Raw genomic sequence first — 13,951 nt, 5'->3', positions numbered from 1 at the left:
ATTAGCCAGGTGTGGTGGTGGTACACAGGAACATATGGCCTATGTCTCCCTCATGTTACTCCATAATGGGTCACTTGATGGATGTAGTTTAACTGCTTCCCTACTGATGGACATTTAGGTTGTCTCAGCTTTTCATTACTACAGACAATGTTGGAATGAATATCCCTACACATAAATCCTTGCACATGTATACTAGTATTTTGGTAGGGCAGATTTCTAGAAGAGGAAATGGCTGAATTAAAAGGTTTACACCTTTAAAGTTTTGATTGCTACTGACAAACTGCTCTCCAAATATACCACCAGTTTATCTCTGCTCAGCACCATTCACCCACCCTAACAGAAGTAACTCGCCCTGTTCATCTCTCCCAGAGTACCTGTTTAGTTCCTTCAAAAGAACTGGCCACAATCTATAGCAATTGCACTGGTTTGCTTGTTTATCACATGTCTCCTTCAGTAGGAGACAGGTTCCTGTCACACCTGTAATCACAGCACTTTGGGAGGCCAAGGTGGGCGGGTCACCTGAGGTCAGGAGTGTGAGACCAGCCTAAACAAATGGTGAAAGCTCAGCTCTACTAAAAATACAAAAATTAGCTGGGTATGGTGCCAGCAACTCAGGAGGCCGAGGCCGGAGAATCCCTTGAACCTGGGAGGTGGACATTGCAGTGAGCCAACATTGCACCACTGCACTCCAGCCTGGGTGACAGAGCAAGACTATCTTGAAAAAAAAAAGGAAAAGAAGACAAGTTCCTGGGGCAAAGACTACATTTGTCTGTTTCTAGCTAAATCTTCAGGCACAGAGCAGCCCTTTAGCACGTAACTGTTGAAGGAACTGAGAAGTAGCCTATAGAAGTGTCTTCCTTACCTGCAACACAGAATATCATCTGTCTTTCTGACTTCTACTCTGACCAGTGAGAAAGCTTAGATCACTCTGCCTTGCTGTGTGACCATCTTGCCTGAGCCACTCAACCTCTCTGAGCGCTAGATATCTGAAAACCAGGTGACACAGGCTGGCTGTATTAACGCGGCTCAAATGGAGGGACTTGGTGTAGGGGTGTCTGTAAGCAGTAACTTGGTTCTGGTTTCAGCCTTCTCTCTGCCTCCCTGTGAGATCTTGGGCCAAGCATGCCCCTTTCTGGGCCTGCTTCCTCCTTCCTCATCTGTAACATAGAGGTTTCACACAGCCAAGTAGTTCTGAAGCCCCAGTCAGTCCTCCCACCCTAAGGACCAGCAGATAACACAAATGTGGGTGAGTGGGTGTGTGGGAGGCCCCTCCCCAGGATCACTCTTGAGTGACTGTGAACAGGGTGTTTCGGCCAAGAGCCCTGTCTGGTTTCACAATCACTATCTAGGGAAAGGAATATTCTCACTTCCCCTCTATTCAGCCTTGTCAGGTCCTTGACTTTAAGTCTGCTCTCAGGAAATTCCCCACCAAGTTCCTCTGGTCGCAGCAAAGAAACAGAGGTTTCTGTCCGGGCACGGTGGCTCGTGTCTGTAATCAATCCCAGCACTTTGGGAGGCTGAGGTGGGTGGATCACTTGAGGTCAGGAGTTCGAGACCAGCCTGGCCAACATGGTGAAACTCTGTCTCTACAAAAAATTAGCTGGGTGTGGTGGTCCATGCCTGTTGTCCCAGCTATTCTCCCGAGGTAGGAGAATCACTTGAGCCCAGGAGGTCAAGGCTGCAGAGAGTTGTGATTGCGCCACTGCACTCCAGCCTGGGTGACACAGTGAGACTCTGTCTCAAAAAAAGAAAATTGAAGTGTCTACAGGATAGCATGGTCCTGAAATTGAAGTATCTACAGGATAGCATGGTCCTGGGTGTTCTTTGTCTCACATGCTCAGCTGGAAGGGACTCTGGCCTGCCTAAATGAGGCTAGAAACTAGAGTGACCAACCATCCTGGTTTGCCTGAAACTATCTTGGTTTTATTTTATTTATTATTTATTATTATTATTTTTTGAGACGGAGTCTCACTCTGTTGCCAGGCTGGAGTGCAGTGGCGCAATCTCGGCTCACCGAAACCTCCACCTCCCAGGTTCAAGCTATTCCCCTGCCTCAGCCTCCTAAGTGGTTGGGACTACAGGTGCACACCACCACGCCCAGCTAGTTTTTTTGTATTTTAGTAGAGACGGGGTTTCACTGTGTTGGCCAGGATGGTCTTGTGATCTCCTGACCTTGTGATCTGCCTGCCTCAGCCTCCCAAAGTGCTGGGATTGCAGGCGTGAGCCACCATGCCCGGCACTGTCCTGGTTTTAATAGTTACAGTCCCTTGTCCTGGGAGCTCCTTTGGCTCTAGGCAAGCAAGGAAGCTTGGCTACCCTGCCAGAAACAGACCCACCCAAAGCACCGGAAACAGGACGAGGAAACAGCAGGAGGAGTGGGCCGACCCTCCTGTTCCTCTGTTCATTCAGTGGCTGGAGAATAATTTAATACACCACAACGCAGTGCCAGGCAGTGTACAGGGTGCTGGGGGATGGGAAGCCAGCCAGGTCACAGGAAGCATGGGATAGGACGTCAGCCTGGAGCCACAGCTAGGCAATTTCTGAGAATGGCCCTGAAGAGGCGGGGAAGACTGGGCAGCTCAGGGGTCGGTCAGTGCCTGGGATACCGTGTAGCTCAAGCAGCTTAGCCCCCTCCTATCTTCCTGAACCCTGAGGACTGCTGAAGTGAAAAATCCTACAGCTGGAGAAAGCGGCTCACTCCCAGCCCAGGGGGATTCGATATTTTGCTGAAAGGCTGGGCGTTCTGGGAATTAATGAGTGACTCTCTTCATGAGGGCAGGAAGAATGAATGAATGATGAGAAGAGGCCATTGTAGTCTCGAGCCTATGACTCACCAGGTGAGTGACCTGGGGCATGCTTGTGAGCTTGCCTAAGCCTCAGTTTCCCCATCTCCCAAGTGAGAAAATACAACTGCACAGACTGTCATAAATCATAAACAAAAATGTACATGTAAACTGTTCAGGTTAGTGCCACTGCAAAAATCAGCTTCCTGTGGAACAGGGCCACATCGGGGCTGGTCCCTCCCCAGCTCTGCTGGCTCATGCACCTGACAAATCACTTAGCCGCCTCTCGTTCTCAGTTTCTTCACCCATTAAATGGGGATGACTCCTGCCTTTCCTACATCAAATAAGATAGTGGATAGGAAAATGCTTTGAAAAGAATAAAACATGAGAGAAAGACAAGGATTGTTTTTGTAAAAAGCAGCAGGCTTTTTTACAAAAAGCAGCAAGAAAGCAAAAGGAAGAACTGGAGAGAGAAAGCAAGAGAGACACTCGAGGCAAGAAAGCAGGTCGTGGAGGTGGAAAGAAGCCCCACAAGGCAGCGAGTCATCCAAGCACAGGCTTGGAGTCGTCTCAAAATCCTGCCTGGCTCTGCTACCTACTGGCTCTGAGATTTAGGCAAGTAATTCAACCTCTGCGCCAGGCGCGGTGGCTCACGTCTGTAATCCTAGAACTTTGAGAAGCTGTGGCAGGAGGATCACTTGAGTGCAGGAGTTCGAGACCAGCCTGGACAACACAGTGAGACTCTGTCTCTACAAAAACTTATAAAAAAAAATTAGCTGGGTGTGGTGGCACACACCTGGAGCCCCAGCTTTGTGGGAGGCTGAGGTGGAAGGACAGCTTGAGCCCAGGAGGTCAAGGCTGCAGCAGGCCACGATCACATCATTGCACTCCAGCCTGGCCTGCAGAGCGAGACCCTGTCTCTACTAAAACAACAACAATTTAGTCTCTCTGAACCCTGGTTTTCTAATCTGTGCATGGGAATAATAAGTAATAGTACTGTACTCTAAGAAGAACAGGGGAGTGTTAGTTTTTATTTATTTATTCATTTTAGAGAGACAGGGTCTTGCTGTCACCCAGGCTGGAATTGCAGTAGTGCAATCAGCTCACTGCAGCCTCCAACTCCTGAACTTGAGCAGTCCTCCCAGTTCAGACTCCTAAGTAGCTGGGATTCTAGGCACATGCCACCATGCCCAGCTAACAGTGTCTTACCCACATGCATGTTATCTGCAGGTCCTTAGGGTGGGAGGACTGACTGGGGCTTCAAAACTACTTGGCTGAGTGAAACCTCCATGTTACAGAGGAGGAAGCAGGCCCAGAAAGGGGCATGCCTGGCCCAAGATCACACAGGGAGGCAGAGACAAGGCTGAAACCAGAACCAAGTTACTGCTTACACACACCCCTACACCAAGTCCCTCTGTTCGAGCCATGTTAATACAGCCAGCCTGTGCCATGACTGCACCATTGCTTCTGTGTCGCCCAGAATGGGTCTTGAACTCCCGGGCTCGAGAGATCTACTGCCTTGGCCTCCCAAAGTGCTGGGAGTACAGATGTGCTCCATAGCACCTGGACAGAAGTGTGAGCATGGAATGAGGTAGGACACATCAAGCTGGCGGGAACACAGCACTACAGGAAGGGGCTGTGTCCACCAATGGGAACTATTATTCACGGTGATTAAGCTTGAGGCGCCAGCTGCTTGGGCGCAGCAAGGAGCCAGCCTCTCATGTCCACCAGCCAAGCCAATTTGTTGAGCCACTGCTTTGAACCACAGCACCTAGACCAAGAGGCCAGCATAGAATCTGCTGAGAAAAAGCAGCATGGCTATAAATGCACACAAGGGAAGGAGGCCTGGGCAGTGAGCGGCGCCTTCACCTGGAGTACTCTAGCCTGGAGAGCAGCAGGTAGAGTCCAAGGCAGAGCACGAGGAAGACAGTGGCCGTCAGGAAGAAGGCCAGGGCGCTGTCCCTCACGTCGCTGGATGCAGCCAGGTCCACCAGAGAGGCCACGGCGCTGACTGTACCACCCATGGCTCCTCCTGCAGAGAACAGAGGGCATGCAGAGATGGTGAGGGGCGGGCAAGGAGGAGGAGTGGCCGCGGGTCCCTCCCTGCTTGGGTTTCACAGACCAAAATAAAATTCCTCAGTGTGAAAAATGCCAAAGCTCTCTCAGTGTCCTGAAGCCTGGGAGACATGGAGGGCCCAGCCGCCAAGCCTGTCCTGCATTTCCTGAGTTTCCAAGGGGGTCGTTTTCCCCTCTCTATGCCGGACTTGAGAGCGGCTGCTACCTGAAGTGGCACATGGCCTCCAGCACCAGTCTGCTGCCTTTCCTGTTTCACCTCCGACCCTCGACCTCCGTCTCTCTCTATTGCCCTTCTAGTGGGGGCTGAAATTTTAGATTTAGGGGCAGGAAGTCTCAGAGACCTCTGGATTTCCTCTTCTCTGACCCCAGCCCAAACCACCCACCAACCAAACTGGGAAGGAGGCTCAGGGACAGTCCTCATATAGGGTCCCCTGCTGCTCAGAGACCGCCCTTTCTGGGGGTGTTCTCACTGGCTATAAACCCCACCGTCACCCACCCATGAGCTCACAGAACCTACTGTGTATCCCAAGGTGGCTATGGCACCATACACATGTGAATGCATGTGTAACAAATACAACACCTATACACACAGTCACACACCCACACACAGTCACACATCTACACACACACACACCTATGCACACACAACCACCCACCACATGGAATGTTCTTGCCAAGGGCTTTGACACATATTACCCATGAGACCTGTGGCCGCCACACCTTTCACTGCTACCTAACAGAGGAGGCCCCCAGACCTACTGGGATGCCAGTGGGCCCAGGAGTCAGACGGACGGGTGTGTCACCCTGGACTCTGCGACTTGCTAGCTGAAAGCCTGGGGGTAACGTGCTTCTCTGACTATAGTGTGCTTGCCTGTAGAATGGAAATAACAACACCCGCTCTGTGTGGTTGCTTTGAGGACTGACAGATGATGTTCAGAAAGGGCCCGGCACACGGGAAACAAAAACAAATGCTATTCCCTTCCTTGCCTTGACGGCACTGTTGCTTCTGGGAGGCAGCAGATGTGCCTTTCTTTTCCTTGAACCCTGACAGCCATGGGTCGTCTTTCTGTGCGGGCCACGAGTGTGCCGCACTGGTTGGGAATGCTGGCACCAGTGTGGGCAGGTCACTTACTTTCTTCCCTGCCTGTGTCTATTGGCCTAGAAAATGGGGCTAATCCCTGTCCTATTCATCACAGGTAATAACCGTGGTGAGGTGGAAAAGCACTGACTACAAGGCCAGGGGTATCATTAATGCAGGAAGGCCTGGGGGTGAGTGGGTGGACGGGCAGGATGAATCTGCCTACTTCAGAGCATCAGAATGGCCACTCCTGGAGAGGCGGGAAGAAGGCTGACTAGGGCAGGGCCATGTGGGTCCACGTGGGCAGGGCCAGCTCTGTCTCCATCGGGCAGCTTTTATGCAGCACCACTTTTCTGCCCACTGTTGCATGAAACAGAGAAGAAGGGGGACAGTCAGGCCCCATCCACCATGGCGCGCCATCACTGCTCCCCATGCTCTGCCTGTGGCCTCCGTGGCTCTACAGCGAATAGTCCTCCGCCCGATGGAGAAGCCTTTCCCCAGCCTCTCCACCATAAGTTCTATTAGCCTGAGTGGTATTTGAGGGAGGGCAAAGGTATAAAAATTAGCATCATTATTAGGAACGCAGACTAGAATCCAAACTTCCGAGTCCAAACCGGGCTCTTCTACTTCGAGTTGTGTGACCGTGAGCAAGTCCTCAACCTCCCTGTGCCTCTGTATCCTCCTCTATACAATGGGGGTGTTAATAACATCCACCTCATAGGGCTGTGATGCAGATTGAAAGGATTATTACACGCAAAGCACTCAGAGGCCTGCCTGACGCAGGGAAGTGCCAAATACCAAACAAATCCTTTCTGATTCCCAGTTAGGTGCTTGGCTATTTCTGTCCTTCCCACATCAAAGCAGCAACAACGGGTAAACCCTTTGCCAAGAGGGTGCCCATTTCTGAGAAGCTGTAATCCCCACCTAGACGTTTTGTAAGAACTAGGGTTAAACTCAGTAAGACACTCCCCAGCTGCCACAAGGAAGAGATCTTAACATCACTGCCTACCGATTTTCCTCTCTCTCTTTCCAACTCGTAGAGAATTTACAATATTATCATCAACAACAAACCAGGCCTCCGGGAACTCATCCTTCATGACTCTCTACTTTTATCTCATCAGTTATGGAAATACATGCAAATGAGGGGTTTAAAAAAACACCAGCGCAGAACAAATGAATTGTTCCTCAGATGCCAACACATGCGGAATTCACAGACGGGCTGCGCTGCAAAAAAAGCAAGTGGGGCTGGCGAGGTGGCCTTGCGGCCTCTGGGAGACTGAGACACTTCGATTTTCCAGGGTGTGGGGTGCCCACCAGGGCCCCATACAGTGGTGACCATGGTGTAGATTCAGGGTCATTAATACTGGTGTAGAAGTATTAAACTTCCCCACTTTTCTCAATAGACTTTCTGAAAAATCCACAGGAGACTCCCATCCCTAGAAGATCACAGGTGGCCAGATGAACCTGAGGACCACTTGCCGATGTAAATGGTGAGTGTGGTCACTGGCTCCTGGAGAGGATGCTGGCAAGGATGGGAGGAGCTAAGGGGATATAAGAGCCTCCTTCTGAGACTACAGCGACACAAGGGATTAAATCCCAGGTCCAGTGGCCACTGTCTTCGGTCCAGAAAAGCCCTTTTGAAAGCACTGCTGGCGTGTGCTGCCTGCACCCAGGAAACTTAGCAACAAGTCCATTTTTATTTCATCTGAGGCCCAAGTATTTCCCAGGATGTAGCCAGAAGCCTAATCCGATCTCAGAAATGGCAAACAGACGGAAGCTCACATCTAGACTCTGATCTGCGAAGAGGAACTGCCTCAAGTGCTGTGCCGAGAAGGATTTAGAAGCTCAGGATGAAAGATAGAGATGCACCAGTGATGTCTGGCACTGGCTCGAGTGGGGAAGGACATACCCTTGTCAAAGGACTGTCATCCTGGCCACATGCTTCCTGGTGTTATTAACTGAGGGGCACAGTGCAGGCTCCTTGTGAAATTGCTGTCAGTGGGCAAATGTATAGAGCTCGCCTCTGCACAGCAGGGGCATGTGGAGGGGTAGACAGAGCAGCAGGGCCTCCAGTCTTGCTCACTGGGACAGTGGCCTCCTGGCAAAGCACCAATGCTTCCTGACCCAGCTCCTTTTTACCTGGCTGGGTCACCTCGGTGACAGACATGTATGTTTCCAGTTTAGAGTACAAAACTGCCAAGGATTCCAGAAAAGGCTCATCAATATCAGCATCGAACATCAGCTAGAGGGGTTGGCCCACGTCCTGCATGGGTGCACCCACGGGATACCAAAGGTTGTGGGGGAGGGGTCGAGGAGTTTATTCACAGGGCTGCCAGCTCCGAGGGGACCGGCGCTTGATCATCTTTGCATCCCCAGGACATGGCAGGTCCTCTATACAATCGGAAAGGAAAAAAAGACAGATAGAGGAAAGGAAAGGAGACAAGAAGGGGAGAAAAGATATCGGAAAGGAAAAATAGAAGAGGAATAGGAGAAGGAGGGAAGGAAAGGGAGGAAGGCTGGTTTCAGGATTTACACTTTGTAGGCCGACCATGTTATCCAAAAATACCTGCAACTCCGTCTCCCCTCCTGCCTACCTTCTCACAGTCACAGTGGGAGACTTTCATACTCTCCCAGTGACGTGTGTCCATCTGTCTTGAGTCTGGGTGAGCTTATGGCCATGGTGGAACGGACCTTATGTGGCTTCTGTTGCTAAATCAGAAATAAAGCTTCTGCCTGGATCTTGTGAAATGCCAGCCTTTGCAACCCAGACGCCATGCCATGAGGAAGTCCAAGCTGCTGCCATGCGAGGTCCACATAGAGAGGAATGGAAGCCCCAGCCCAGCCCTGGCTAAGCTTCCGACCAGCAGCCACCAACACGCCAGCCAGGAGAGCACGCCCCCAGGAACTGGACCTTCCCACCCCCCATTTAGCTATGCTGGCTGATGCCATGGGGAGAAGAGAAGCACTATCCCTGCAAACTCCTGTCCAAGCTGCAATTCTGTATACTCACAGAATGTTGTATAGAAATGTTGTATAGAAATGCCTGTTGTTGTTCTAAGCCACTAACTTTTGGGGTAGCTTGTTATGTAACACTAGGTGATCGAAACACAACTCCCATGACTCCTGGGTGGATGAACCTGGTCAGCTGCTTGGACCCTGCTCTCACCTGATATCAGCGCCTGGGAGTTCCTCATAGGGAAGGAGCCGGTCATGCCGTAGATGCTGCTGCTGAAGACGACGGAGGCACTGCTGAGGAATACCATGCAGACAATGGTGACAGCAAAAAAGCCACGGGTCCAGGAGGAGGTGTCCACCTTCACCAGTGCGGTTATCACCATGAAGATGGCCAGGATGATAGTCAGTGAGGTCAGGACACGGACGTGGACCGCAACCCTAGGGCGAGGACACCAGAAGCAGTTACACGCCCCCTCGGGGCTCCTGTGCAGACTGGGGCTGGTGAGCCACCTTAAGGGAAGCAGGCAAGCTCAGCAGTTAGGACTGTTCACTCTGCCATCAGGAGGATTGCATTTGAATCCTTCCTTCCCGGCTCCCTAGCTGTGTGGCCTTGGGTAAGGGACTCAGTTGTTCTGGTTTCAGCTTTTGAACCTGCACAATGGGGAGAGTGGATCCGCCTCCAGTGGGGGTGAGACTTAAGAGGTGAGCAGTGCGGGGTGCAGAGGGCAGTGCCTGGCTCAGGGCCAGTGCTCAGTGGGTACTGCTGCTTTTCACTTTGCTGTGAGGTTCAAGGACAGGAGGACACCACAATGTTTGAGTCAAACCCTTGCTCTTCCTGCCATGGGACTGAGCTCCTGCTGGCTCTGTCTAGTGTTTAAACAGAGCAGCCACACACTGAGCTTCCTTTCCTTGAAACTTAGGAGGTTTTAGAGGGAAAGGGAAGAAGGGAAGAAAATCACCACCATCATCATCATAGCAAAGAGTCACACGGTATGGAATGCGTACGCTTCTAGGCGTTTTCTGTATGCTGCTGTGTTTGATTCTTACACTGGTTCCGTCAGACAGGTTTTCCTACCTATCCCATGTATACAGATAAGGAAGCTGAGGTCAGAGAAGTTAAGGAACTTGCTCAAGGTCACTCAGCAGTGAACCCAGGAGGTCTAGCTCTGGCCAGTTCTCAGAATGATGCTCTGCTGCCTCCCCTGGAGTGAGGAAATATGGATGGCACAGAAGAGGTGGCCAAGGCAGGGGCATCTTCCTATAATGGCCTCAGTTGTCATGGGGAGCAGCTAACGCCAAGTTACTGCTGTCTGGGGTCAAGGGAACCCCCACACGCCCCCGCGCCATGCCTGTGTATGAGCCATGCGCTCTTCCCAGCCCCCATGCTGGCCTGGGGAGAAAAGGGAAGGAGTCTATCTGAGAAGCTGCACATTTTTATTCTAGGGAGCAAAAACATCATCTCGAAGGGCTGCTTAAATTATCAGATTAGGCTAAGCTTTAAACCGGATTGGATGTTTAGTTGATTTTCCTGCTAGCCAGTAAGGGGGCTGAGCGAAAAGCCAGATTACACAGTTTTTTATTATTAAAAAAAGAAAAACTTGAAAGGTAGAAAAAAATACACACATACACACAAGTAGGTATGAAATGATGAGCAAGCATGAAAAGCAAGAAAGGAATTTTTTCAAAGTGCTTTTGTGGCCCCAGGCTAATTTGAGCTTCCCTCTGGTCCTCAGCTAAAGGGAGAGCAGGTGCTGTCACTGCTTTATAAGGGGTGGGAGGAAACCCAAGGAAGTGAAGGAGCAGGTCAAGGTTGTAGAGTGAGTCCGTAGGGAGCTGGGATGAGAACCCAGGTGTGCTGAGCCCCAGTCCATCACTCAGTCTGCTAATGTGTGTACTCAATGGTGTGCTCATTCTGCAAATGTACGTTGAGCAACTACTGCGTGTCCACTACTGTGCTGGATGCCCAGGACACAGGACAGACCAGAAACAGCAACAGTCATCCCACTGTGGTGGGTGCTCCACCAGGAGGCCCCAGGGCATCAAGCAGCACATCCGAGGGGCATGAAATCTGCCCTGGGCATCGTGGAAGGCCATTTGGAGGCAATGTCTATGCTGGATGGTCATGATGAATGGGAGGACGTAAGTGCACATGTCTTGGGAGAGAGCGAGGCTTGTTCAGGGAGCTGCAAATAGACTGGCTGCAGTCAAGATGGGAGTGGAGGAGCAGACAGGTGATGCTGGGGAGAGGTGTGGACTCACGTTCTGGAGGAGGGTGGGGTGCAGGGCCTTTGTCTGCCAGCACTACCCGCTGGGAGAACGCTCCTTCCTCCATGCCTAGTCATCTGGGGAAGGTGGTCAGCCACATCACCCACAAACAACAGGCATGTGACACAGCCTGGGGCGATCAGACTGTTCCCTGCTCCTGGCCCCTGGGGTTGAGCTAGTTAGGAGTTAGCATGTGACCCACACAGGGTCATTAAATCTTCCCTGGAACTGCTACATGGAAGCTGTGGAAAGAAGCTCGCTGCTGAGACTGTGTCTGGGGCTGCTGGCTGCCATATTGCCAGCTGTATAGGGTGAGGCTAGACATGGAGGAGAAGCCATGCAGAGACAAACAGAGCCCGGGGTGGTGCAGAGGAGATCCCCTAGATCCAATGATGCCTGAAGGTGGACTTGACTTTAATTTTCACTTAAAGAAAGAGGAAATCCTTTTTTGTGTCTCTGTCATTGCTACTGAAAGTACCCACTAACACAAAGAGGTACATCAGGGTTTCAAGCTGGCAATGACATGGTCAGAAGCTACAGGAATGCTGCTGGTGTCCTGCTCACCTGCCGTCCCTCTTACCACTCCAAGAGTGGTGTTACCGACCTGGCAGTGACAGGTAAGTAACAACTCCTAAGAACAGCCTTCAACCAGTGACTAGGGAAGTTGGTACGTAAATACCCCAGCTCCCTCCTGCTCAGCCGTGCTCCACACTGGCTCCCTGAGATCCCCGGCAGGACTGTGCTCTTATCTCTTCTGAGGCAGCTGGCTTGATTAGGCATCCTCTGCTGACTGCCTTCCCTGTCCTGTCCCTCTTCTGTACTCTCCCACCTTCACCCTCCAGATAAACTACTCGCACTTGAATCCTTGTTTCAGGGCCTGTTTCTGGGGAGCCTTGCATTAAGATGCCCATTCAGACCCCAGGCTAAGACATATCTTCTCAAGGTCTGCAGGGGCTTTGGCCTGGACAGGAGCTGGTGGGCAGCGAGGTGGACACCTGGACCCTTGGCAGCCCAGAGCATCTATCATAAGAGCACAGCAGGGGCCCTGGAGGCCAGCAGTCGAACCTTACCCCTGATGCTTGAGGTGGTCTACACACTCAGCCCTGTCACACAGTGTCCCCACCCTCTCCTAGCAGCTGGAGCCGTCCCATCCACTCCCAAGATAAGAGCCAGCAGGGCATGGAGCCTGAGTCAGGAGACCAGAGCCCTGCCCAGCTCTGTCATCTGCTTGCTGTGTGACCCCCGACAAATATTCAACCTCTCCGGGCCTCTGTCTCCTCATCTCTAAAAAGAAGCTAGACCAGATAATATTAAGGTCCCCAACAGCTAATGATTCTAAATCTGCAAAAGATCAAATGGAGAGAGAGGTTGGGAACAAATGCCAAGAAGTTTTAACCAGTTTCTTGGGGCAAGAAGGAGGCAAAGGCCAGGCTGGAGAGGTGAGGTGCACTACAAAGGCAGGATCCTGCCTTGCTCTCGTCCCGCACAGGCACAGGGCCTGGCAGGCACTGGGTAAATATTTGCTGGACATACAAATTGACAAACAAGGGAGATCAGTAGTGCCGGAGAGGTTTTCATGCTGGCCTGAACCTCCTGCGGCTATCTGCTTCTTGAGGCCCCCACCTCAGCATGGCAGGGAGTGCAGCTGGAAACATCCGCCAGCCTTGGGAGTGGCCTCTGCCTCTAACCACCTCCTCACAGACGCAGCCAGGAAAAAGTCCGGCAGGAATGATGAGGCATCACGGGAGCCCTCCTGTGTGCCTGTCGCCACAAGGTAGTAAGTTCCTTGAACAGGAAGGTTGCTTTGCAGAGAGCTGGGGGACTGCTTACTCAGGCACCCCCAGGGCGGGAAGCTGGGGAGGAATCAGAGAGGAGGAGGTCAACACCAAATGCATTCCAGAAATAATGCAGTGTGGAATGCTGCTCTGTCCCCCTACGCGGCCCTTCACCTGCGCAGGTCTCCTTCCCGCCTGCTAAGTATCTGCTGCATAAACCACTCTTGCCCAGAGCCTCCACCCATGGGCTCCAGGGCTATTTTCAACATTCATCAAGCTTCATGAAACATGCCAGGTGCAAGCCTGCCCCACAGGCATGAATGGAGGACACTGGCTTCCATCTCTGCTGCTTCCACCCAGGAAGGGAGAGTGGCCCAGGGAATGGCAGTGCTCCTAAGATCTTTGGAAAGCCTAGACTTTCAGTTGCTGTGATGTCTGGGGCTCTTCCTGGAGACAGGGCATGGCCAAGAGGACAGCTCCAAGACCAAGACCCTGGGGCAGGTCTCAGTCCTATGCAGACTCCAGGAGAGGCTTCCTCTGGTACCCAGGTTGCTGGTCCCCCCCATCCCTGACTCATGAGGGCTCAGGACCCCAGGGGACTGATTTCTTCGTAAGTCTCCAAGATGTAAATCCTCCTCATAAGTATTTATGATGCTGCAGATTTAACATAATAAAACACTTGGTGATTATGGATAAGCCAGTCGGAGAAAGCCAGGATTCTCCAGGAGGGGAGAAGAGGAGACATTTCAATCTTGCACATTAAATAAAAAACAGCTTAGCCCCAGACCATCTTCCCACAGCCTGGAAACAGATGGAGGCCTAGGAGCGTGTTCCTGCATCGTCCTTGCCCCTCTCCCAGAGGCCAGGAGGAGAAAGGGCGGGCCAGGGCTGGGTTAGTCCCCTCCGAGAATGTCCTATAGCTGCTGAGCCTTCTCCCCAGACCCAGCCTCGGGAGGGCAGCTCACCTGGGGGCCCATATCTCACTGGAGAATAACCACCCACTTCCATCCCAGCAGCCT

At 51.9% G+C, this 13,951-nt stretch overlaps 1 protein-coding gene across 2 annotated transcripts in view; it reads right to left on the bottom strand.

Annotated features, from left to right (window-relative positions):
• Positions 1 to 13,951, bottom strand: part of SLC29A3 (solute carrier family 29 member 3) — a 44,110-nt gene that overhangs the window by 2,405 nt on the left and 27,754 nt on the right. For both annotated transcript variants that reach the window (XM_032256264.1, XM_032256265.1), the window contains 2 exons: positions 9,104 to 9,330; positions 4,653 to 4,815 (listed from right to left, as the gene is read on the bottom strand). In XM_032256264.1, coding sequence (XP_032112155.1) covers positions 4,653 to 4,815; positions 9,104 to 9,330 — 390 coding nt within the window. The remainder of the gene's footprint in view (positions 1 to 4,652; positions 4,816 to 9,103; positions 9,331 to 13,951) is intronic.

This window comes from Sapajus apella, unplaced genomic scaffold (genome assembly GCF_009761245.1).
Source record: "Sapajus apella isolate SASKATOON/1434 unplaced genomic scaffold, GSC_monkey_1.0 scaffold94, whole genome shotgun sequence".
NCBI lineage: Eukaryota > Metazoa > Chordata > Mammalia > Primates > Cebidae > Sapajus > Sapajus apella.
The sequence above is the reverse complement of the archived record's forward strand: the minus strand, read 5'-3'. Positions and strand labels throughout refer to the sequence as shown.